Source organism: Athene cunicularia (assembly GCF_003259725.1).
Source record: "Athene cunicularia isolate RWA chromosome 15 unlocalized genomic scaffold, athCun1 chr15_part1, whole genome shotgun sequence".
In the NCBI taxonomy this organism is placed as follows: Eukaryota; Metazoa; Chordata; class Aves; order Strigiformes; family Strigidae; genus Athene; species Athene cunicularia.
In genome coordinates this window covers 11,044,703-11,072,067 of record NW_020799121.1, presented here as the reverse complement: position 1 = coordinate 11,072,067, position 27,365 = coordinate 11,044,703, and the positions used below count along the sequence as shown (strand labels likewise).

The window sequence follows — 27,365 nt, the reverse complement described above, 5'->3', positions numbered from 1 at the left end:
GGACTTTTGTAGGCTCTGAGATTTTGCCAGATTTTATATTGATTTGTTTTAAGGCTAGTTTTCTTGAAAGTTTGTTTCAAAACAGGTGTGAGCTCTATGCATTAAGAGGAGGTATGTACCTTAATCTGACTACAGGTACAGAATGCTGTATAACAGCATTAGTTTAATCCACATATCTAATATCCCCTCCCTTCTGAACTGACAAGACTTTTCTGATCTTTCTTGCTCCCTGAGTGTGTCTACATTTACATTTTCTGATGTGGGCACTGATTGTGCACTGGCATCTGTGCTCAGATGATATGGAAACAGTTACCAGCCTGATGCAACTTTTGAGTTACTGCCTGGCTGGACCAGATTTGAACCAAGCCTCTGGAGGAGAGAGATTCTTTGTTGTTTTGCCAAATCTGAGCATGACTGGTAAGGAGGGAGGACTAGAGAACAAACAAAAGTAAAGAATACTAATCGTGTAAGGGATGAAAAAAAAAAAAAAGGACAACTCCTAACAAATAGTAGCATGTCGTTAAGGATAGTGCTTACTCTGCAAAGAGAATCATCTTCTGTGCTTGATGAGAGGCAACTCTCATCATGAGAGACTCCCTGTGATGCTTTCCCAAAGTGTGGAGTGTACATTGCTGGTGGTTTGCAGGCCACTTCAAAGTGAAACTCTGAATCTAGGTCTCTGAATCCATGCAAGCGTGTAGATCTAAAATATACACCATTCTTTTTTGAAATTGGCTGCAGAGAGTTCCCACAGTTCTCTTTACTGCAGGGAGGGGTCCATGGAGAGGAACTGATTTGAAGAAGCCCAGCTTTCTTTACGGTAGACTTTGTGTAATGTTAGACAAGTTATCTATTCTTTCTGTGTGGTGATTACTGTAAAATAAGGAGAACAGCACATCTCTCCCTCATATGAACACTTGCTGAAAAGATCTGCGAGATACTGTGGCAGAGGGAAGGGATGCCTGATGATTGCAGGCAGCCACAGACTACCATAGAATTTCATAGTGTTTCTCCCAAGTCAGGACTAAGGTGCACAGGCAGAGAGCATGTGAGCAAATCTGCAGAGTGCCTCCACTAGAGCTGGTTCTAATTAGTCATTTTTATGAGCTCCAGAGTCAGACAAAAATGAGGAGCCCTCCCCTTGTGTAGTTTCCTGTTTGCTGGGTGCATGTAAAAGAGATCTGGCCCTGATGTATGTTAATAATGAGCTGATAATGTAAGCCAGCTGAGAGATGTAGAGTTAGTCTGGTTTGCTGCCAAGTGGGAGGTGAAAGTTCAGGAACTGACTCATGTTGCCAAGACCTGGTCCTGTGGAGAAGGTCTGCCCATTAATAGATTGAGTTTCTCATTAGGGCTACACAGCATATGCTTACAGCTTTTGGGTTTCAAACTGAAACCCAATACCAGTAAAAGCCTGCTGAACAGAGCGGCAGATTTACTGGTAAATAAAGGATTAAAGGAACACTTGGCAGGGTTGTTGGGCTGGAAACCTGACTGGCCTTTGAAGATTTCTCCATATTGTAGGTCCTCCCTTTAAATTCATACCAAGAAGAGAGTTGTTCTGCTCTTTACCATGCAGCCCACAAGGGCAGGAGTTTTACACAGCCTGCTCTGTATCCATCAAGGGTATAAGATGCTTATATCTGTCTTCTAAAATCAAATGCATGATATAGCCTCTACAGTAAAACACCACAAATAAGTTATTAGCTCGGAGGAGTCTGGTGTACACTGGCTTCCCTCCTACTCCCTACCCCACTTGCAGGCCTTTTCTTTCTGTAGAGAACAAATACCATGCATTAGTTTTCACAGTGAGCAGTTCAGCATTTACAGCATCTCTAAAACTACTCTTGTCTTCTTTTTTTGAATGAGGCAAACTAGCACAACTGCCTGCTTGGGTTACAGCATGTGACGTTTATTACAGCTGGCCATGAATGGAGTTCATACGTGGCTAAACTGCTTTAGCAAACTGAAATATGGAAGGTTTAAATAGACTTATAAAAGGAAAAAAAAAAACCAACCAAACAAAACAGCAGTCCAACAGCCCTGTGTCTGACGTGAGTGTTAACACAGTACTCTGGGACTTCAGGGTGGCATTGGCTTTATATTTCTTTAATGAAAGCAGAAATTATTCCCATTAAAGTTTTGGTTCTCGAATTTGCATGACATAAGGGCTCTTGTACCACTCTGCTTTAGCTGGCTAGTTTTACCTGGGGAAACATGGAGTCAAAAGGAACTGCAGGATAGGTGTTGTGAGCTGGTCAGTATGGTAATGGCCTCCCTTTTCTTTTGATTAATCTGAGTCTGTTGTTTCGTTAACTAATGCAAAAGAAAAAACTGCAAATGTGGAGGCAGCAGTGAATTTTATCTAACCCCTCTTCCAACAGAAGGCTTTCCTTTGTTCCTGCGTGCCCAGAAGCCACAGGCATCTTTAATCATTGCTGAAATCCTATTGTCTTGATCCAATAGCCGTGCTAGACCACAGCCTTTTCTGATGTAAGACATCTGGCTTCAGTAAAGTTACAACAGGGAGAAGGTATCTGGCTTTTTCTTCACATGATTTGACCAGTCAGCCTGAGAGTTAGTTCCAGAGTTAGATTTACAGTTTATCATATAGAAATTAACTGTATTTATGTGTGTGTGCACAAATATATATTGCACATATGCTTGCACAGGCACCAGGACATATTTCACTGTAATGATACATACTATTGTTGTTACATAAGGAACTATATTTCTTTTATATAAATAAGAACTAGCAAAAGAATTTTTCTAATCCAAAGAAGCCTATATCGGATAGTATAGGCCAAGCTGTGGTTGTGGAATCCACTAGGAACTTGAATTTACAGTCAGTAATGAAATTCCGATGGCAGCGAGACTTTTCTGAGAAACACTGTCTGGGAAAGAGCAGTTGGGGTCCAGTATCGATCAGTGTGAGACAGTGCATGTGGGTGTGCAGAAACACGTGCCAGGCTTGTTTGTGTGTTGCCGTAGGGGTGCAACAGGCCTCCCTCGGGTGCGCTGGCACGCGGTGTCCCCGCGGCTGACAGTGGGGACAGCCGTGTGGTCGCTTGGGGCCGGCTGTGGCAGGAGCGAGAGCTGTGCTCAAAGCCAGGGTCTTGCAGCCTCTTGGACTTTGAGTACGCCTTGGTCTTGCGGCATCTCGCTGACAATAGAGCCCTGAACACTTCTGATTAAATCAGTCGCTGTAACGCCATCCTCTGCTGCTAGTCTCTTTGTTGCCAGAGCTGATGTGATTGCCTGCTGCAAAGCCAACGGTGTGTTAGGGCAGCCAATGCTGCCAGAGTGAGTGGACAGCATTCATTGTATTGAGACATCTTTAGCCAGCCACAGCAGCCTCTCTGTCCCTTAGAGGGCAGATTAAAACACTCCTAATGCTTAATAGCCTAAATTCTGAGGGGATCTTATGTAAACATATTCACTGAGCACTCATTAATTTCCCTTAGGAGCCAGGCTGAATGAAGATGATTTGCAAAGAAAGGGAAAAATTAATTTTATCTTTAAGGACTGCACATGTTGGAAAAAAATGTAGGAGGCACTGTGTTTTTAGCTGTGTGAATTAGGGATCTGTGGCAGGGACGTGGGGGAGGAGGAAAGTTTGGAAGTTATATTAGGAAAAGACAAAAATAGTGCTCACAAAATATATAGCAAGGCTCTATTTAATTGATTTGCAGGGAGGTCTTGCTGATTCTTGATCAAAAGCACTTTAGGAGCATGACACATTCAACCTCCTAGAAAGATGGTACAAGTCATTTTCTCTGCACAATTTTGTGGCACTCAGCATAACAAACTTGCATCCCTCATCGTCATTTGTCTTTGCCAATGACTTTAAGAACAGTTGAGAAGCAACAGTGAGGTAGGATCTTAGAAAAGGATTCTGTTTTCTGTCAGCTCCAGAAAATACAGATGTACTCTATTGTGCCTTCAGAGATGTGCAGGCCAACTTTGCCTCTTTCATTAATGTGCTCCATCATTCCTTCTTCAAGACTCACCAGACTGTTGCTGTGCTTTGTACACTTAATCCAGGTTCTTGTAAGGTATCTTCATCTTAGGCATGCCTTGCCTTTTGGCTTCTGAATTTATTCCTTTGGTGCCAACTTTGTCTTAGGAAGAACTTGGTCTCATTGTCTTCTGCATCCTAATTCCAAAACTGGAATTGCCATATTTCTTCTACCATACACTTTCCTCAGGTGTGGCACAGATGGTGTGTTTGGGTTTGATCCTTTCTAGGCATATTATAGAAAGACAATTAGAGCAAATAAGAGACATTAAAGAGTGACTTCCAAATCATCCTCTCTACCTTAAACAGTAAAAAAAGAATTTAAACCACATGTACATAACTATTTTTTATCATTTCTTCACTGTGATATAGCACTCTGTCAGGTCTGCTTGTGTCCCTTTGGAGATTCCTTCTCCTGGATCTCATTCTTCCTCTTGTAGTTATGACTTTTCTATACCCAGTACTAACATCACAACCACTGTAGTGCTTCGTTCCTCCCGTCATTTCTTCAGTCAGTCAGTCACTCACTCATTCACTCACTTCTCTGATGCAGGTAAACTGGAGAGGAGAGATTCCAGAACGACCAGAGTTTAACTGCTTTGGGGACTGGGGCTTAAGGACCCTCTTCCCTCCCACTTCTGCACCTCAGTACCAATAGTTGCCCAACAGACCACCCAGTGGCTGCTGTGGAGAGCTGGGATGCTGCCACAAAGCTTTGCAGTCAGGACATGATTCTTGAAGCTGCATTTCAGGGTTTGGGGAGCAGCTGCTCACCCCAGTATCCTCACCCCAGTATCCACTGGCCTTTGCTCTGTTAGCAGCAGCAGCTAGGTCACCTTCTAGGAGGTGCCACCTTAAATAGAGCCCTTAAGGTATTGGGTTATGACCACAGTAACACCAGCGCTCTGACCATCCCTTTTAATTAATCCCTGGGAAAGAAGGTGTTTAACCAGATAGATTTCCGCTTGGATTCTGACCTGCTGCTGTTCTGGTATGATGAGTTGCTTTGTGCTGTGTGACAAAGAATTACTTGGAGGTTAAAGGTGACACCGAGTTCATTTCCTGAATGGGCAAGGCTATTCCCCACCCCCTCAGCCTCATTTCCCAATTAATCTCATAAATCCTCATTGCGTTTCTGAAATGGAGATGATTAGCGGGGCTGTAGCCAGGATACTGGGATATTCAGGCATGTCACAGAATGCATGCATGCAAGTATTGAAAATGTGCGTGCGTTACATCTGTTACTGTTCCAAATCCCTCCATGGAGGAGGAGAAAATGAAGGATAAGTGTGTGTCTTCACTTTTGAATCAACTTTTAATATTTAATTAATACATTTTTTCAGGAAGAAACTGGAAAAAAATCTTAGGGGCTGGGACATCGCTAGTGAAGTGCATAGTAATCTTTCAGAATTTTAAGGAACTTTATTGATTTATACCAGTGGTGAAACTTTTCTAATGGTGACATTCTGCAGCAGCTAAAACAAACCTAAATCAGTACTTTCATGGTCTCTTTCTTTGAAAATTAGATATTTTACACCAAATTTCTATAGATTTCTGGAGATACCAGGTAACAGAGATTGAGGCACTTAGTTACCACTCAGAAAAGCTGACAGACTAGAGGCTAGTCTTGGAAGCATTTGCTCCCTTGTTTTGGCAGTTTCATACATTAACAGTAAGACTCTTACATTGTATTACCTTCTTGGACTGCCTTGCTTTGATGCTTTCACCCGATACACATGCAGTGTAATGCCACCATCTCCTGCTCCATGTGCCACACACAACTAGTTGGATTCATCTGTGCTCTGCTATTTTACATCTCCCCAGAATGCAAAATGGCACAATTGCCATGTGGTGTGACACTACCTTAGGCAGTCATCATAATCTTTTCTGTGTGATACTGCATGTGGATCTTGAACATTGACAGGTACTTTGAGAAGTCTGCTACCACGCTCAAGCTTTGCAGATTCTGGACCTAAATCAAGGCAAACAAAACAAGGGATTGTACAGCAAGTACTTGGTAGGACAAGGGAAATTTTTGCTAATAACACTTTTCTTCCTCTGGAAAGTAAAACTCCCTCAAGACCGTAAGATAGAAAGCTGAAAGGTTTATTGAGGGCAGTTATTTAAAACTACCACTAGTCCAAGTCACCCCTTCAGTCAGTTATCAGCACTCTTGTGTAAACGTTCTCGTTATGATGACAGGTCTAAGGAAAGTGCTATTGAAGAAATGGAAGTCTTATCCAGGAGGGGGTTTTGCTTTATCGCAAGTATCTAAGTGTTGCCAATGCGTAGTCTGTCAGAGCATGGAAAACTCTTAGCCATTTAGATAAAACCCCAGAGAATCCATGTGGCAGTTGTTATGTTATTGGGCCTAAAGATAACTCAGATCACTTTTAAAACATAGGGCGCTTGTGTTAAGGAACAGGCCACACAATGCGAAAAGTTTATTTCAGAGTTTCCAGTGGCACTGGGGCTTCATGGTATATTTTAAATACATGATCCTGAACACAATTCTTTCCCACATGTGATGCCCAAATCTGCAATTCTTTTCGCAGGTCAGGAATTCATGTTGCTGCAGAGTTCCTGTTGGCATGTGTGGGATTATGGCTATTTGCAGGAGCAAGTTTAAATTGCCCAACCTAGAAAAAAAAATCATGCAGTTTCTGACATTATTTTTATCAATCTATGTGTAAAGAAGGTTTGGAAATGGAAGGATTGGATTTGTGGGTAACGACATCAAGTGAGTCTAAAGATGTCTGACTTCTGTGCTTAGGTTTGATAGAAACTGCTGGAAAATTCAATTTAGTTACACTGCTTCAGTTTCCTATCTAGATAGTGAGAGAATTTCTTCTATCTGTTGTGTATTTAATTGCTGAGGTGGGATGGTAGGTCTGGAATGGGGTTATTTCATGCCAGAGTCCAAGATCCTGTGAATACAGGCCCTGAAATGTGAGATGCCAGTTATGAACATGTCAAGGTGTATTCTAAAAGTATATTATTAAACCCAGGGAAAGCCTCGTTCGGATCTGATGATAAGAAATCCTTTTTTCATTTTCAGCCTTGGAATTACCTGCTGCCAGGTTGTACCTAGCTCTGAGTAATATCCCTTGGATAATGCAGAGCACAGTGAAGACTGAATCTCAGTGTGGGCCTTTTGGCACTAATGTAATACAAAATCCTGTTGTTTATATCAGTGGTTGGCTTTATTTTTAATTATCTTCTCAAAATGTACCTATTTACAAGAAAAATTATTCTCCCTTTTTCTTACTGGGTAGTAAGGGGAAAAACATTAATTTATTAAGTCCTCTGTGTCCTCTTTCTACACCTATGTAACTGAAAGCTCCATCCTGCACAGACCTCCTGAGCACTACTCTTGCTGAGCATTGTACTCTTGGTTCTTGTTGATTTTTTGTGGCAGTGTAGAGTGCTGAGCAAATTGCACTATTCAGGCTCTAGGACCCTAATCTCTTTTTAAACAAGGAGCCTGTGCAAAGCAGTTTAATGTCTAAACAGAGGAGCGAGTGCCTATCAGGATATAACAAAGACTTAAACAGCAGAGGAAGGCACAGTACTACTGAAAAACTAGAGAAAGAGACACAGGAGAAGGAACTGATATATTGCCAAGGCCAGAACTGTGTTTCATGTTTGTAACATATATTGCATGTCCTCATTTTTATGACACTTCAGTAATTAAAAAAAAAAAAAAATAATCTAACTGTGATGTTGATGTAACTGATAATTACTACATTCTGACCCGAGTTTAAAATTTTGGAGGGGTTGTGAGCCGTCTTGCAGGGCTAAATTTGAGACGTCCTCTGCAAAGACCTGTCTTTCACGTAACTGTACTCCCATGAAGATTAGGCGTTTTCAGCAGAGTATCTTCAGTGGGAAATAAAGAGTCCAGAGCTCTGAAAAGTTAAGTTAGAAAATCCTGGCCATATTCTCTACTTATTCCCCATGTTGTGACTTGCATTGGATTATTTTTGCTGCTTTAAAGGAAGAAGAAAAAAAAAAAGGAAGGCAGTGTTCTACCTAGTCTTTTGTCTGATGAACTCAGTGTGTTTTTTATCACAAGTCAATCAAACTTAGTGATAGCTTTCTCATTTTATTGCTAGAGACTCTGAGTTGCAGTGGTTTCCTGTGTCTACCATATGTTTTCAGTGGAGCTGTGAGTAAACTCTGTCCTAAATCCTTCTCTTCTCTACAGCTATCAGACAGAACCAGCTTAAGTGTTATTTGCTCTGGACTTCTAGTGCTGACACAATGAATGAATGCAGAGTCCATGGAGTTTACCACAATGAGGCAAACAGTTGGAACGAAAGGCCATCATATGACATTTTACCTACTGTATGTTGCTCACAGGACACTGACATTTGCAGCTTTTGGCAAGGGGAAGAAAGCCTGAGTACCTGAGTGGCGTCTATATAGAAGTTTTCCAACCCTTATCTCTTTAGTAAAAGCTTTCATTAGTGGAAATTTGAGTTCTGGATATTTATTTTTGATTCTAAGCAGTAAACTAGCTTAGACATGTCAGATGGCTTCAGCAGTACAGTCAGTAATGTCAGCACTAGGAGTGGGAGTGATTTCTGAAACCTTCACTGACCTTTGCATATACACTGTTGTTTTACAGACTTTTAAGGTCATCAACCAGTGTGAGAAAACAGTTTATAGATTTCAGTCCTGAATGTCAGACAGCCTTTGACTAACATGTCTGTTATATGAATTGAGGGTGATAGAGAAGATAGGTTTCCAATAAAAGGATATTTTGGAGTTTCTACGGTGAAAGGGTAAGATATCTAGAACTGTGACCATTCAAAATTGGAGCTTGTAATAAGCTGTCATTACAAGATTGGGAATGCATTTCTAACGTGCAGTTTCCTGAAAGTTTTCCGTGTGTTTCCAAATTAGACTTTAAAGATTCGGTTTTCTGTTTGTGGAAAGGCTGTACATCACAAACCAGCTATTTGTGGTTTATACACATGTGCCTGTTGTGTCAGTAATCCTGGGGAAAATGGAACAACCTGACAGATGTTGGATAATGCTTTATAATGCAGAGGTCTAATCCTGATTTCTCATAGATAAGTACTAAAGCAAGGAGTTTTACATGTAGTTAATGACATTTACTCTGGCTAGTCTGCATATCGTTCCAAACACTCAAAACGTCAGTTTAAGTCTGGATAAGTTTTTGGTCTCTGTGCCTTCCTCCCTGGCAATGAACTCTCTCATCTAATTGCACACTGTATTAAGTGGGGGTTTTTTAATCCGCTTTGAATTCCTATAATTAGTTTCAGTGACTGTCCCTTTGTTTTCGTGTTTTAAAGTGCTGAGGTTCCAGGTGAACCTTGGTTCATTCATTGTTTCAGGTACTTCTGTCACTTTCCTGACAGTTCTGAAATTACTGTCTTCTGCCTTTGCTGGGAAAGAATGGAGGAAGTGTTCATTTCTGTACTAAATCCACAAATATCTGTTGAGATATAGTGAAGATTTTGGCTACAGCAGTATGCAAAGGATAATTCCATTAAGGACACTCTCAGTGTGTGAGAAGCCTATTTAATAGAATATTATTGCAGTTTTTCATCTGACAATATACTGAAGTAAATTAATCTGTCCCACTTAAATAAAATAGGAAATATGTTCAAAATAACTGATTATAGGGTCTCCTGACAATCTGTGTGATGTAATTTAATTGAACTCTAAGATAAATAAGGTTCCATCTACATCTGGGCTTAAAATATGTCTGGTTATCAAGGATGTATACTCCAATATATGTGAACAGGAATAGACCATTCCAGGTCAGTCAACAGATCACTGCAATTATAAACTTGTCCTTGGACTCCGGGTCTCAGTTTAATGAAACCTAGATTCTAAAAGGAACTGAGAAATTTTATTTTTTTTTTAGTAATCATTTGTTTGATGAAATTGCCCTATTGGGTGCTCACAAAATATATGAGATTAGGCTGCAGCTTCCCTCATGTTTGCTATATGGATTTCTTTGGCAGATTTTTTTCCACAGTTTATTTTTAACTTCATGAATTGGTCTCAAGCATTCACCATAAGCATCTGACACTTGACATTGCTTATGTGCAATTAGTCAAAGAGTCTCTCTGTTCTCCCACTGGATGAGAAAGCGTATCTGATGGACAAGCATGAGAAATAGAAAATGTGGTTTCTACAATTACCCTGTCATGTGGGTTTTCCAATTGATTTTTTTGAATGGTCATAGAACTATAGATTTTAATCCAGAAAGGAGTATAAGCCTCCAGTTATCCCTGTACTTAAACAGTAACTTGTGCTGAGAAAAAAGTACCTTTCAGAAAGGAATCTAGTTTTGATGAAGACCTGAACAGGCCATTGCTTCCTTTGTTGCAGTAGTTAATCAACCTCAGAGTTCAGAATATGTTCCGTATTCTGAGACTGAGCTTGTTTGGTTTTAAGTTCCACTCACATTTTCTAACAGCAAAATTCCTTTTCCTAGACGTTAAGAAAAGGGAATGTGGAGGGGATGAAAGTACAACTAATGTTGTTCCGAGGTCTAAATGAATGTATTTGCTGAGCTCTAGTTCTAAGCAAAATACTTGCTACAAAGATTTTGTACACTCTGAAGTCACTAAATGTGGTGCTGGTATAGAAAATTAAAATGAAGCAGAAAACATAGCTGTTGACATTTTGTGGTGAAGGAAACATCTGTGATGATTTAAGTGCATCTTTCTACTTTTATTCTTTCCCTACTCTGTATTTCCTGAGCTGGAATATGCGATTTGCTGTTCAAGAACAGGACAGGTTTGTAGTGAAAGATGGAATCACAGAAGACAACTCAAGGGTGGGGACTTGTGTGAGGGGATGGTTTGTATAATGTGCTTATAGGATGGTCAGCCACTCTGGGTGCAGGGACAGCGTGGGAATGGGAGCCCATGTAGGGAGAGGGGATAATGTTTACAGGATTGACAGGATTTTAGACAGTGTAGTGCTGTAAGTAATATTAGGGTTTTTTTTTCCTTAGAACCCTAGTGGCATAGAATTTAGGAAGAATAAATTCAATATGGTACAGCGCTCAATCATAGCTACATTTAGGAATGAAGGAACGAGGCAGTGGGTACAGTTGTAAAAAGGAAGATCCTGCCTTAAAAGTTAAAGAATTCTTGGTGGAAGCTTCAGCTGTACTGATGTGCTAGGGTAACAGGAGGACACAGAGGGATAGAAATTTGCCTACCACTTTTCATATGGTTTGTTTCCTGGAAGGAGTAGTTAATGTGCTATTGTGAGGGCCATACAAGATGCAGAGAAAGCTTCTCGCATTGCTCCTCCTTTGCACAGGCAGATGTCTTCTGCTTCTCCCTGGCTTTCTCTGGCTAGGAGCCTTCTGGCTGAGGGGACAGGCAGATGGATTCCTTGAAGGCTCAGTAGCTCATCAAACATCAGTCAGTGAAGATACATGGCCATTGGCCAGTAATCTCCCACCCACAATCTAAACCCTTAATTCCCAGTCCAAAAGAAAGTTGTTTCAAACCGAACTCATAAAAGAATGGCTTTAAAATATTAAACTCTTATGACTGTTCCAGTGAATCCGGCACCTAGGGCTCCAGCTCCACATGAAATCCCCCCCAAGAAAATTCCTCTTATACTAGAATCCAAGAAATAATAATACAGATCAGAATTCACCGTTTCATATGCAGCTCCAAAAATGAACTTGCTAGGTTATAGGAATTTGAGCTGGTCTGTCAAACTGGAGCCGGTGATGTGCTTAACAGATGCCTGTTTGGGTTCAGATGAAGTGCTGCAGAAGCATATGATGCCAGAAGAAGGATTAAAAAGTCAGCAGGCTCTTACAAAAGAGGAGTAATTACTTGTAAGCCTTAACTTTTGTTCTTGGCTAATACTAGCTTTGTTTGATGGTTCTTAATCTTTTCCATGCTGGACTTCATCTCTGGACAAGTTGTAACTCTTGTTTGATAATGTAGAAGGGTAAAGCACTTACTGCCTACTTGTAAGTCAGGCCTGCTGTCATCGGAGTTAGTCTTCAGTACAGAAAAGGTGTTTCTGCATTTCCTATCTCATTGTTGCCTGTATTCTTGATTTCTATTTCAGTTTGTAAAAGCTTTCATGAAATGCGAGTTTCACTTACTTGAACCCAATTGGAAGGCCAACAAGCATCTTTCTTTCAGGATCAGGACTCTTAGATGAAGCATACAAGGTTTTCTCAGGATATTTATACCCTTTACCTCCACTGAGGAAGGTCAATTTCCACGATGGAAGTTATATTTATATAAATGTGTTTATAGCACTCCTGTCACAGAGGCCCCGTTCCATTTTACTGATACAACTGTGTCCACATTAGAGGCTGAACTGGCAGTGAAATATTGCTCCCACCTTGCTTTAACATGAACCTCTGGAAATGCGTTTCAGTGGTTGAGCAAAAAAAGTTTAAAATTGAGAAATCTGTTCCAGAGTGCCTGAAAGTACTGATAGGCATGGCTTTTCTTTTTTGTTTGATTTTGTTGTTGGTTTGTGTTGGTTTTTTTTCCCCCCTAATGGGCAGTCTGTTTTCAGGTAGACAAAGTAATCTTATGCTTAATGATTATTTAAAACAATAATTTATGATATGAAACTCAGAAAAACCTTGGCATCTTGTTTTAAATAGATTCTCTGATAAATTTAAGAAGTTTGTAGCTGAGCTGATCAAGCATACAGAAATGTTCTCTGGAAACATTTGTAATTACTAATACCAGGACATGAAGGTTATTGGGTAGAGATGAAGAGTATAGAACAAATTCCTTAAATGATGGCCTGTAGTTGCTGATGCACATAGCTGGGATCATGAAATAAAATAGACAATTTTAACTATCACTTTTATCACTAAAACGCTTAAAGTGTTCCAAAAAATTGTCCAAAATACAGCCATCACTATAGAAGTGTAGCACTCTGAAGTATGGTACAAAAATGTGTGGAAACCTTTAGACTACAACAAAAAAGCAAAGCTATTTGTCCTTTTTGCTGTCAGTCTGAGCGGATAGGTTTTCCTGTTTGCCTTCAGCTTATTAAAGCAGAAGTTGCATGGCTGTTTTTCTTAATGTTGGGCCAAGTCCTGCATACCTCATCCATGTGATTGATCCGGGATAAATGGAGTGCCTGCAGAAATTAGACCACTGTCTGTCTGAGGATAGCACGCTACAGCAAAAGTCCTGGGAATTGCAGCAAAACAGCTGTTAAGTTTCAAGGATAGATTCTGACCAACAGCCCTCTGATATCCCAGGACTTCACTTGCTCTGCAGTCTGCTGAGTTTATTTCTGGGTTTTGTGGACCTGTATTCCCTCAGTTGTAATGGTGCCAAATCTAGAGTATCTCTAATTGTGGAAGCATTCAGCAGAGTGTACCTGTGTGCTTAAGTCAATTAATGCTTACGTTCATGGAAGTGCTTTATGTGCTTTCTTTAACTGGAGCTTGCTGCCTTCTAATATTACAGTGCTCTTGGCCTGAGACAAGAGGACATCTAACAAAGAAATTCTAATGATTTGGCAAGTCAAATTCAGTAGCCAAACTGACCAGTAAGAAGCTGACTTCTTGTGTAGCAAACCAGGTGTTCTTCAACAAATGGTGGTATCTGTCACAGAAATGTCAATGGCTGCTCTTTGGGAAGGGCTGTAGGAAGCTGACCTGATCTCAGCAGGTTTATCCGGGGTAGGTGAAGGGATTTAGAGGAAAGAGACCAAACTGCTACTGTTTCAGTAAAGCAAGTTCTTGTTCTGCTCCTGGACCAGAAGTCGTATGTAGGCTTTGCTGTTTCCTTGAAAGGTCCATGGTCCAAAGTGAATCTTCTTTGAATTCCTTATTTAAGTGTTACAGCACTTTGGGATGTAACCCTAACAGATTAATATTTTGATTTGGCTCCGAGGAAATCAATCATCTCAGGAGGAGGCATTTGTAGATTCCTTTCCAGCGGAATTAAAATGTATGCCAATGACTGGTGATTTACAGGATTGTAACAGTGTGCTAAACTGATATTTTAAATGTGAATCTACTTGACAGAGAGGGTGCTGTGCTGGTAATTCACTATGTGCTGGTGTTTTCATTAACAGGCCTCTTATCTTTTTCTCTTACTGCCTTCTAATTTTTTGTTATTTTTGTCCAGCCATGGCAGTTTGCTCATTTGAGAACTAATTCTACCATCCACTGGTGGTGCATGAATTAAACATGAGTGAACACATATTAATTCCTTATTTCAAATTTATGGCTGCTGTCCTTTGAGAGCTCTGATTTCCCCCTCCTCCATGTTTGTTTTTCCTTTTTTTTTAATTGCTTAACACCTGCCTTCCAAAGCTATTCACTTCCCCAGCACCAAGTAGTGCCAGCACACTAGCTACGTGCACACTCAACAGGACTGTAGTGAAGTTCTGTCAGCAGTAGTCATTTGGTGTAATGACAGATATTGATTATTTATTACTTGGAAACATTTAATTAAATTTGACTGCATAATTAGCATGCTAGCAGACAGACATGCTAGAAGGACAGTGAATCTATTATTTGCAAAAATCTTCAAGCTGCAGAGCTCTGTAAAGAAAGCTGATAAGCGTCTGTCTCTGTAGGGCTTTTTAGAGATCTTTACGTGTTGCTGAGTTTCAGATGAATCCTGTGCATTGTGCACTGCCCTTACAGTTGCCTTTCTTCTTTAAAGAGCTGAACTTACCCAGAACCTTAAATCCTGACTCCGGTGGGATTTCCAAAGGACACTGGAACTGACATATGTCTGAGGGCAAGGTCTATTTTTAAACAGTAAAGACAGTCTAGCACTAGATGCATCACCATTCCTTTACCTTCTGTACCTATAGTTAATCTCTTCGGTATGAGTTAAGAAGATGGGGGGTTGTGGGTGGTATTATGTAATCCACATATATTTGGACCATTCTCCATTGTTATCTATGCTAATTTAAGTAATAATTTCTACTTTCTGACAATACTTATTGTTTTCCTATTAAAAAGATTAACAACTTTTAGGTCAAAAGGGATCTGATATTCAGCTGAAATTTAAAATTAGGCAGTATGTACTAATTTCTCTCTATGTCTGTCTTGCATATTAGTACTTGCTGAAATATTTCTAGCTAGTGATGTGCATCTGCATTTAAATAACTTAGAAAGCTGAGGTACTGTAATATTATAGAGGCATAGACCATAGTGCTAGAAACAGTAATACGAGAGCAAGATTTCTTCATGGGGGAAGAGTGTGAAATGGTGTATGTGTCGGTTCTTAGAAAAGCAGTTTCTGTCTTTGGCTGTAGAACAGAAACTATCTTTGATCTCCTGGGCAGTGTTCCTGCAGGGGTAGTGATTAGCAGTCCTTCGGGGGCTGCAGTTCAGGGCACTGTACTGACGTACCGAATGCCTTATGCATGCTGTAACTGAACAGGAAGATTGGAAAGACGGGAGGGAAGTTTCGAAGTGGGTGGAAATTTTAGAAGGGGATGGTATGACCAGAAAAAGAGTGGGAAAGGTGCGCATGTGGGTGGTTTAAAAGACACCCTGTTTACTTACGGAGTCGCTTTTGGAAGGTTTTGACTTTGATTTGTGGCCAGGCCTGAAGAGAATTGGTGTGTGCGAACTTATGCAGGTTTACTTGAAGTTCTGTGAGGGAGATGTCACTCCTATGCAATGTCTCAAGTAACCTACTTATTTCTCATCCAGGTGACAGCCAAATTATTCAATGAGTATTTTATGGATTTACTGTGTATTAGCAAAGCACTGCTGCAGTTCAGCCGTATAAGATGCCTACTGGGACAAGCACTGCTTCTGCTTTGTGAACCTCCTCTTCCTACTCCCTCTGGGAGTATAAATAATTGATTGTGCTGCAGTCAACCCTTTGTACATCACCTGTGTGACAAAACATTTATCATAGATAAATGCAAGGTAGCACTAAAGCCTGCATTTTATTTTTTTCTTCAGTGAATATAACGTAAAACAGATTATCTACATCTAAACATATAGCTACACTATAAGTGTTTTTTGAATGAAATAATGTTTGTCCCTAACTTATGAGGTAGCTCCGCTAAAGTTGTAGTAAATGTCTCTTTGAACCTATAAACAGATTTGATCTAACTCACATCACCTTTTTTTTCATTAGTGACAGAGTGTCGAGGGGTCTTGGACAATAATCAGAGATTTTCTTCATTACCAACATACCTACCTGTGAGCTATCGGATCTTCAGTGCTGAGACATCTTTCTTTCTCAAAGAAGCCAACCAGGACTTTATGAGAAATTCCAGTCTGCAGTCCAGGGTGGAATCATTCTTCCCATATAAAGCCAAGAGACCACCTATATTAAATGCCAGCTACGGACCTTTTTCTGTTGAACAAGTTGTGCCCCAGGACCTAATGTTAACTTCCAGCTTTTTTGGATCTGCCAACAAGTTTACTTATAACTGGAAGCTTCAGGCCTACATAATGAGCAACAAAATTTACCTGAGCAAGCCCAAAGTCCAGGTCCTGTTCTACATCGTGGGCAGGGACTGGGATGACTACAGCACCACGGAACAGCTGCCCTGCCTGCGGGTCTTTGCCTTCCGAGAGACGCGGGAAGTCAGGGGCAGCTGCAGGTTGCAAGGGGATCTGGGGTTGTGTGTGGCAGAGCTGGAGCTCCTGCCAAGCTGGTTTAACCCCCCCACGGTTGTCACAGGCCGTAAGAAGCCACCGGATCAGTTTGAAGGGAGCCCTGTGGAGCTCTACTATACTCTTCAACAAGGAGATGAGAAGGGAGAGTGTACAGCTGAGGATATAAGGAAGGGAAATGCTATCCGGCCCGGAAAAGATGGCATGGATGAAACCATGTCCCACTTACAGAGGATTGGATCTGTCAGCCTCTATCGAGGCCAGGAGACTTCTCAGCTAACGGAGCTCCGGCTGGATGGTAATATTGTTGTCTGGTTGCCCTCAAAGCCTGTCAAACAAGGAGAAGTTGTGAATGTTTTTGTGACAATTGCCAACAATTCTACGGTGGATCAGTTCATACTCAGGTACGGTAGGTGGGTTTTACATGTTTCTAATATGGAAGCACACAAAGATGTTGGGGAGATGGGATGAATCTCAGCCAGTTTGAAGTTAATCCACACTGAAGGTTGCTCCTAGTCACTGAAATACATTATTTTTACTTCCTGAACACTGGGAATAGGATTGAAAGCACCCATCACTAAGAGGCTTTTAACACGTATGTGGTGCCGTTTATCACATGCCCACGTTATGCAACGATGTACCAAATACAGCAATTCACTGCTCTAGTGGGGCACTTTCTGTGCAGTGACAGACAGCAAGGCACTAGAAAAGTTCTCTGCTTTACAGGCTTTTAAAATCAGGTTTTTAGTGCATAGGCATAGAGTTTGAACATACCAAAACTTCAATTACCTCTTTTTCTTTAAGTGCTCTGGCAGTGCTTTGCCTCTCCCACACAGAGTCGTTTTGTTATGAGAGCTCTTCAGGGAGGGGTTTAACTATCTACTTGTAGTTAAGTAGCGTTTTGTCTTTGCCAACACATATACCCTTTAAAATAAGGCCTAATGTGTTTAATATTGCCATTGGTTGTAAGGGAATGTTAGAAGTCAGTGCCATTATTTTGGACAGGAGCGGCGAATACAGGACCTGGGAACACAAGAACTGCTTTACTGGGTCAGATCACTTTCCTTTTATTTTCTTCTTTAGTAGGTTTCTTCCCGATCAGATGAAAATCCTTTGAGGATGACAAAGACTGGGAAACTTTTTAATCACTGAAATATTTGATGTATTTTTTTTTTTCTTGTTACCAGGCTTAAAATTCAAGGGAAATTTCCACGGTGATAAGCAACAATTGCTCTTTAAAGCCTCAGGAAATCAGAGTTTCCCAAAAGATTCTGCACATGAAAGTATTTATTTCTAAGGCTTATATGAATTAGATTAATACATAGTTGACAACTACCAGGGAGAATAGCCTTTACAACAGGAAGTGTCGCTTGGCAGATAAAAGGCTTTTATTTTAAAAAAGGGGGATTTTAGTCATCCCAGAATTGTTCTGATGTTTGCAGCTTTGGTTAAGTTGGTGAGATAATCTCCCAGACACCTGTTTACTGAGTGAAACCTCCATTATAGAAGTCTTTCTGACGTTGTTGCTTCTCTTTTATTGAAAATCCTTTTTCACAAAGTAGTGGAAACAGAATACTTTTCCACATAACAAGCATAGCTGTGGTGAAAGAAGAAATCCAAAAACAATGAACTGGGTGTTTGCTGGGTGGATGGGAGAGGGGATCACCCTTTGAAGGTCTGTGTCACAGGCTTTATTTTACTGAAAAGTGAGTTGAAGATAAACAAGCCTGTTGAAATCTGGTGATGTATTTCTTTGCTCAGAAATGAACCTGACTGCCTAGGCAAGGATATAATTTGCATGCTGAGAGGTACGATAGATAGAGATGATAAGGTGGGACATCAGTAATTGCCTGTGTGACTTGCTGTTATGGACAAAATGGATTGGCTTTGGTTTTGAGAACAGGTGACTGATTTATTTGAAGTGAATAGTCTGACATTTATTGGTATATTGGTTTTTCTGTGTTATCACAAATGCAGAGCTCAGACCATGTTCTCTTGCTGAAACACCTTTTTGCTTAAAATTGCTTTGAACCAGACACGAGAACACAAGAGGCTGAAGAGAGTAAGATTTTTTTTTAAAAAAACAAAGTTTTTTCTTGCTTTCAGTGGAGATGGGCGGGTGGTCATTGTCTTGAGATGTAGTATAGGGCTGGCTCATGTTATGAAAATCATCAGTGTTCAGTGAGCTTCCTCCTTCCCACTGCCAAAGGCAAGACAATCAATATGAGATATTCCAAAGCAGACTTGGTTTGGAAAATTTTGTTTTGCAGGCTTGTTAGTCTCATGTATCAACCAAAAATGCTGATCAGCGCAGTAGCTCAGGCATCAGATGAAAGCTTTTCTTAAGATGTGCAGGAGAGTAATTTCATGTAAAAGAAAATGGTTTTAACTTTTTTCCTGACACTGTGAGAGGAAGGGACAGCTGATACCCTCTGGTGAAAGTCGTGTGGGACCTGAACTGTGTGGCCCAATCTGTTGGTTCTGAATGCTTCTTTTGTGGTTTTAGTGGTAGAGGGATGGTGAAAAGGCCAAGTTTAGCTTCCTGGTTCTGTGGTGGAAATCTGTTGTCTTCAGTGAAACTTCCTAGGTGTGGGAAAGTATGGAATTTGACCCAGGAATCTATGAAGTTCCTATATGTTACAGGAAAAAAAGCCGAACGAATACAGCAGCCAGGGAGTAGGCAGTGCATATGCTGGGTATGCTGAAGGGCTCTTTAACCTTCTCTGTGGTCGTTTGCGTGGTTAGATAGCGGGCTGTATGCTCTCATACTCATGGGTTCCCAGCAGAGCAATCCCTACATCCTGTGACATGCGTTCACATTTAATCATCCCAAAGAAAAACACACCACACATTATCCCCAGGCATAGTAGGTTTATTTATTTTCTGCTTCTTGTATATTATTCATTGAGGTATTGCTGCATCCAGCGCTGAAGCAAACAGCATGTGATCATTGCTTTGGGGGGGTGTGTGTGGAAATAATAGCTACAAATCCTCTCTGGCAAAAGGAAAGTAGACTGGTCTAAATGACCTCATATCCACAAATCATTGCAATTGAAACTGTGTTCTTAAATTGTGTCTTAATTCAGAATCCTATTACTGTATCTATAAATTTATCAGCCCAAGAACACCAGTAAAGTCAAAGAGAATGACTATTATGACAAGGGAGTGAAGCGAATTATGCATGGTAGTACATTAACACAGTAGGAGCACTGTCTGAATAAACACAGATCTTCCTTTCCTGCATCTAGTCACTACAGGGCTATTGTGAAAGCAGTTCAAACAATACTGATAGGTTATAGGATCTACGTTTTGTTCACAGGACTTTTTCCTGTCCTGCTGTGTCACCTCCGGTAAGTCTTTACAGGTCTTTTCTAGATGCAGCATAGAAAATGCAAACAGTTGGTCAGCATCACTCTTAGGAGTGGGAAGCTTCTTTTAGTCCTGTTCCTAAAAAACTTTGACTTCCTCTGATGGAAGGAGTTTCAGATTTGCCGTATATTATCAACACTATTATGAATGGGAAAATCTTGATTAAAAGAGCTGAAGAAATAGAGGAGGGGGAATAAAATACTGCACTGCATTCCTACCATTGGGAAGGATTTCTGGATGCCCATAAGTGAGATGAATTACACTTATAGCTGGCTGCTTGGTAAGGAAAATTAATGTTACCTCTAGCAGTTGGGTAAACTATGAACAGAAGACAAGTAACATCAGTATAGGACCAAAAAGCAAAAAATGAGCAGTATTTAAAATAAAGATCACTTAGGTCTTCTGTGCACTTCCCAGAGCTATTATAAATTAACACCGCTGGCTTCAGCAGAGCTGCTGTGATTGATTGTCGCTTCCCCAATAGCTGTGTACACATGCTTTTCTAATCCGAGTCATCATTTTGGGTGTATTGTCGGTCAGGATTAGAAAGCAAAATCCTTAGGGCAAGACCCTGTTCCCAGATGTGTTTATGAAGTGCCCTCGCACCAGTCAGCTACAAATAAGGGGAAAAATCATAACCGTGCTGAAAATAAGCTATTCTTGTGAGGTTAACTTTCAGAAAGTAACATGTAGCTGCATGTGTATGCTGAGATATTTGAAGTAGGAAGCTGGGCACTCGATTTCTATTTGTAGTACTGGAGAGTTGGTGAGCTGAATGCATTAGACGGCTTTGAAAAGGTTGGCCTGTGTGCATTGCTGTGTTTGTTCTGTAGCTCTAAATACTTTTCCAGCTACTACACCATTAAAGGATCTTTCCATCTGTTTTTCATGGCGTGACATGCCACATTTGATCTAGTGGAGCACTGTACAGCACAGGGCCAAAGCAAAAGGTGTGGGAGTGCTAAGTGTTTTATGTTACTCTGCTGGGCAGCAGCTAATCTCTAACTCACTGTAGAAGGCGCTGAACCACGAGATAACCCAATTTACAGGAGGTATTGAGCAGGATAAGTAAAGGGAAAGAGGATGAAGTTGTTATCTGTTCTGATTAGAGAAAAGAGGTGAAAAACAGTGGTACTTTTTTCCCCCCTCAGGCTTCTTATTACTGATTTTGCAGTGCAGCTCATTGCATCTGAAGGGGATGTAGGTTGTAAACAGTGTTACTGAATTACCTTTGTCCAGCAAACAAATCAACTCCAAGACAATGGATAATTAGTAGTGATAATAAATCTACAGATTGGAGGAAGGATGAAGGATAAATGCAGTGAGGAAAGCTACTTAAAACGCACAGGCTGAGGCAGCTTTATATGTTAGTTCCTAATGAGTATTGACAGCAGTGCTGTTGGGTAGTATTGAGAACAGCTAAAACCTAGAGGAAGATGCGCACATAGAGTAGCACAACAAAACAGCTGTAGCTAGAAAAAGTAGTTAAAATCATAATATTGGTGTATTGCTTGCTTCTAATTCTCAGTATTTCAAAGACTCGATTGTGATCTGACTATAAATATCCATTTTGGAGGAACTGATGATGGAAAAAGAGGGATCTCCAGCACTAAATCTGCCTGCTTTACATGGAAGACCTATTTGAACCTTCTGATGGAGTTAACCACTCAGAGGAGCCGTCAGTGCTTGGCGCTGCCCTCAGCAGTTCTACCTGCTGTATACAAAAGAAATAAAAGTAATAACACTTTCAAGCAATTACTGTTTAATTTTAGATACTGACATTTTAATCTACCTTGTGATGAAATCACCCTTAGTACCCTGAAACCTACCTGCGCTTAATTATTGGTTTACCAGCTTTTAATGCTGCGGTGTGGTGGTAGCATCACTGCAGACACAAGTGACATTGTAATGACTAACTGAAGCTGAAGCTAACTAGAATATATGAGACCAAAACCAAAGCTGAGTTCACTTTTCATTTTGTGTTAACCCATAATTTGGGACATATTATCCCAAGTACCTATTTTCCACAGTAAATGGAATGATGATTTCCAGCTGTGAAATGAAGTGTGCTTTTTTTTTTTTTTTTTTTTAATACTGCTTCATATTTTAAAACTAATGCAGCTCAGAGTGAAATGGAGAGACAGAATGATTTGGTGGGATGCTCTTCTGGGTGTACATGTGTGTCTCCAGGTGTGAATTCCAACAAAACCTTTTTCATTTCCTATGCAGCTTTGCATTACTTAAATATTTAGAAGTTATTTCACCACACAAAAGCGTTTCAATTGACATCTGAAGGGAGAGGAGTTTGAAGCCCTCAGACTTGCTTCTGTTGTCTCATTATTTCATGTTCCATTTTCAACTGAAAAGAAGGTCTCGTCCTCAAAAGCTCAGACCCACAGTTTTACATATTGCCTGAATGTAAAAAATAACACAGATATAGTCTCTGAAAGCTAGATTTCCTTTTATAGTGCCTTAAACCTTCTCTTTAGACATATATCTTGTATTCTGAGGCACACATAAAACTGTAAGTGGCTAATTCTTACACTGTATAAAGAAAAGTATGCATCTCAGGCACTCTGGGTAGCAAATGGTTGTTTGTTCTCACCTCAGATATAATTTCTGCATTTGTGTTTCCATCTTGAATAAACAAAATGCAAACTTGATGACTACAATCTTTCAGGCGATTCTGTTCACATTATTCTTTATATCTCTTTTTCAGTAAAGTCAATTATCAAATCAAGACTGGAAAGTAAAAGCACTTCACTTATGAACCTTTAATCAGGCTTCAGAGAAACTGGAGAAACTCTTCCCCAGTCTTCCAGCCCACCACTGGGGTTTTCTAGTTATTTTATGGTATTGGTAGGACCCATAAAGTCAGGTGCTAGGCCAGAGGTGGTTTGCAAATGTCTTCAGACCTGTGAATTATGGCTTGGAGTCTTACACATTTCATTGATGAAGCATTTATATATTTCAGTGTCTAGTGCTTATTTTTTTTTTTTTTTTTTTTTAGTTTTCTATAGAATGATTAGTGACAATTCAGCTACAAATCTACAGTGGAGCAGATTAATGAAAGAAACGTAGTGGTGTCTAGTCCTTATTGTGCACTAATTAGGAAGTCGAGACCTGGATTTTCCTTCTACTTCTGTTCAGGACTTTGTTAATTTAGGCATATAGTTTTATCCCTACTTTCATATCCACCTTCTCAGGTTGCTTGTTTGCACTCTGCTCTTCAAGGAAGAGACTGGGCTGTGCTTGATGTGCATCATTCAGTAGATCCCCATAGGGCATCTGTGTATTACATGATACAGGTGACAGTAAATCATACAGAAGTTGTTACACGGTGAGGATTAAGGGTTTTGCAAGTAATAAAATGCAATAGCACTTTACAAGTGCTTTGTTAACATTTCTCCAAAGTAAATGGACAGTAAGCAATAGGGACATAGTCTATTAAGTACTCCTAATTGTCATTTACTAGAGAATATGACAGACTAAGTAGGGTAAATATTTCCCAATATAACTTTAAGAAGCATTTGGGATGTAAAAAATACTTTTTCAAAGAGCATGTATTAATGGTATTTTGAGAGAATGGTACCACCCCTCAGTCAGTTTAATTTCATTAGCCCTTAGCAGGCACTTTTCATGGACATCAGCATCACAACCAGAGGCAGCTGGGTCATCCAAACAAATGACTCATTCCAAAAAATGCTAAATTGGTGTGGATGTCCTTTGAACAGAGGTTTTTTTAAAAGGTGCTCCTCACCAGAACAAGTGAAGAGCTTGCTTGAGTCTGTGGTAGCAGTGAGTCACATTTGGTAAAGTTTTAAAAGGAACTGATCATTAAATTGGAATTGCAGCTACCTAGAAAAAAAGAAACCATGCATTCTTCCCCTGACCCTCTTTAAAAACCTTTTAATGTGGTGCTTAAGAAACCTTCACAATTCTACTGATGTCTCCGCTGCAATGTACTCCTTAGTACTGGGAATAAACTGCAGAGTTGTTAGAAGGCTGAGCCTGTGTCCCTGACTTTGGAAGGCATTTGCTGATTGACCATGGCTGAGTCACTGGAGCACAGCTCTGTGACCAGAGAACCAGGACGAGACCTTACACCCCGGTATGATCAGGAGCTGAGCAGTGAAGTTCAGTGGTGCTGAAGTCCACAGAGTACTCAGCACTGAAAATCAAAGGTCATAGCCTCCCTTTTGAAGACTTTATCCTTAACACCTGTAAAGTGCAATTCCTATCATGCAGAGGTCTTACAAGAGTTAACTACGTCGATGGTGGAATACTCGTAGGAATGTTCTTTGTATCATGAAGCAGGCATTTCCAGAGTGGGTGTTCAGCTGAAATCTGTGGGTTCGCTGAGCCAAATCCAGGGCTATCGGCGTGTGATTGTCAGCCTTCCTGGGTATGTGACAGGTAACACCTACACTTTTCTAGGTGCAGATTAAGACACGAAATCCAGTCGGCTCAGTGCAGACAAACCTGAACTATATATAGTTTATATAATAACTTTATGTAACGCAACTATCAAACACATTTGGGTTTTTGCGCTTCAGGCTTGTATATTTGAAAACTTTCTCTAGTATGTTGATTGGAAAAGTAGAAGGAATTGATGGAGGCTGCTGTAGGGGTTGACCAGAAATGGAAGAGAACAAAATTGTTGCATTGGCAGTCAGCCAGAGAATTGGTAGCTATCAGTGCTGCTTCAAGTGCTGGAGCTGAAGGTTTTGGTTCACTTTTGGCAAATGCCACGTGCATATCTGAGTTTCAGAAACTTTGCATTGAGGTATCGTGTTAAAATCTCCTCTTGTAAGTGGTTTCCCTTCCCATCCTCTTTAGTTTCAGCAAAATATAGTGAAGTCGTTCCTGGCTTCTTTTCCAGATACGCCGTAGCACGTGTTGCTAAATGCATGCTGGTGTCTCTGGAGCTTGTCCTGTTTTGAGACCCCCCTGCGAGGTGCAGTGTGTCTCCTGCTAGCTTCTGCTGTGCCTGACCTTTACAAAAGCCTGGCCATGTGCTTAAAAATGAGATAAGGCACCTCTACTTAATTTCTGTTTAGACTATTAGCCACTTGTGTGACTCAAGTTACAATGTTAATTAAATCCTTGGTTACTTGCCTAATTAGAAACAATGGTGGCTCGTTAAAAGATCATACCATATAAACCCCAATTCTCCCAAACCAGCAGTAAGGAGGGAAATTTCATACTACTGGGAGTGGATTTTAGTTGAACCAAGATAATGTTTTCTGGCTGTCTGAAAAAGTCTGTGATCTGATGCATTAGGGAATCTCCTGGGAATCCCCAGTGTGATTATCTGACAAGCTGTTGGGTTCTAAGGCCACTGTAAGCAAGAAAGTGTGTGAGCCTGTAGGTCTGAATGGAAATTAGTATCCCTGAGAAAAATTGTATGATGAGGCTTTAAAACGTAGTGCATCTGCTAAAGCTGTAAAAGCAGTAGTGACTTGCTGGAATGGTACTGGGAGGGACATCAGCAAGTCATAGCTCAGGGCTTGCAGGGGGAGGATTTGGGATAGGGTGGAAGTATGGGGAGTAATCCAGGGGTAGCTACATGGTCTAGTAGAAGTGTAAAATCTGCTGGGTTTTATTGGTATTGTTTTATTGGTGCTTGTGGGGCTCATTATTTAAGACAGAAACTGTCTGATTGAAGTTTCTGTTTTGGCAGACTACTGTTCCTCACTCATGACAGCCCATGCTCAAAGAACTTAAATTGTCTGTATGTTCTTGTGGTACTTCACAGTTAAAACTTCCACAGAAGGCCTGGGGATGGTGGGAAGTTCTGTTCTGCCCTTAAGAGTTAATTTCTGCAGAATGCTGAGCTTTCCTATAAGGTATAGAACATTTGACTCCAATTTTTCCCAGTTTCCTTTGGGAAACCATTGAGGTGCTCTCTTTCGTTGAAATCCCACCCTGCCCTGTATATGCTGCCTCTTCAGAGAAGTGTGTGCTGTTGCGTGTAGTATTCTCCTGAAAAGAAAGTTGAATTTCTATAGACTTTCATTGCACAGAAAAGCTGATTAATTCCTAGTTTAGATGAGACTGGGTTAAAAAGAAATTCAGCATCTTTTTTTGTTTGTTTGTCTGGTTCCTGGTGTGTTACAAAATGTCTCTATTAGCAAAGCTGCCAGGGGGTTAATTTGCACTAACAGCCTAATCATCTCCAACAACATCATTTTGGGTTTTCATATTGCTGCTTAGATCAGCAAGACTAGAGAAAAGACTTGAGAAATAGCTCATATCTTAGGAAAAAAGAAAAAAAAAAAAAAAAGAAAAATCGGGGGGAAGCATTTCAGACATAGCCCTCTGCATTCTCAGCTGTCAGGCTGCTTAAAAAGATTTGCTTTTTCTTACAAGCTCTGGCTCTAAGATGTAAGCCTTGATTTCCTAAGTGCTATGAGACTGAGCTCTTTGTACAAGAGAGACAGGCTCATTAAAAGGGAGTATGTGGTACTTAGACACTGAAGTCTGGAGCTTGATTCCTCAACCTCCCCGATTAGTCGTTAAACAGAATGCATAAGTAGTTGTGGATCATGATTCACAACTTGGTTTTGCAGATAAAAGAGTGTCTGACATACTAGACCATAAAGCTGTACTTGGTCTTTCACTCGCCCCATGGTTGGTGGGGAAGGCAGTTCAGCCCTACAGGTGATCACTAAGGGACAAATGTTGCTGCTGACCAACCAAGGGGGGGTTCCTTATTTGGCATATTGGATATTTGTGGATCCTATTTTGAGGAAACTAATTTTTCCTATGGATTGCATGGCAGCTTACTCAGGATTCTGAGCATTGCTATAGCTTTTGAAAAAATTAAGTGCTGTGATGCCAGTTGCTGGAGTCGCTGAGTCACTTGGTGTGCCTGGTCTCAGCAGGCTGTAGAAATACCACCAGTAGCAACAAAAATATGTTTCTGCTTGAGGTTATGACTGGGTTAGAAAAAGCCCTGGTTGTGTAGAGAGTTCTTCCTATGGAAAGGAAACACCAACCCACAGTAGGAGCCTGTCACTTAGGAACATACCCAAATTTAGTCCTGTCGAAAGTAATGAGAATATTCACAGGCTTTAGGTTGCTTTTTATCCCACTGGATTTAAGACATTAGTGAGAGGCCATGTTAGCACCATCTTCTGCTTTTCTCTTCCATAGCAGCCTGATTGCAATTTTCCAGTAGAAGGGAATGACCAAACCTTTTCTTACTGATGGTTGGTTGTATGATGATTATGATAGTGGACAATGCACACTTACATGTATTGTAATGTTGTTTTATGAGACAGCAGATGATAAAAGGATGGTATTAAAGTTTTAATTCATTTGACTACTCAGTACCCTATGAAGAGATGAGAGATGTTCTGAACAGAGAGGCTCAGGGCA

General features: G+C 40.5%; 1 protein-coding gene across 2 annotated transcripts in view; it reads left to right on the top strand.

Moving 5' to 3' along the window:
* Window positions 1–27,365, top strand: part of TMEM132C (transmembrane protein 132C) — a 765,633-nt gene that overhangs the window by 591,952 nt on the left and 146,316 nt on the right. The window contains exon 2 of one of the 2 annotated variants that reach the window (XM_026859692.1): window positions 16,129–17,017. The exons of the other annotated variant lie outside the window; for it this stretch is intronic. Coding sequence (XP_026715493.1) covers window positions 16,257–17,017 — 761 coding nt within the window. The 5' untranslated portion in view covers window positions 16,129–16,256. The remainder of the gene's footprint in view (window positions 1–16,128; window positions 17,018–27,365) is intronic. 2 annotated transcript variants of the gene reach the window in all.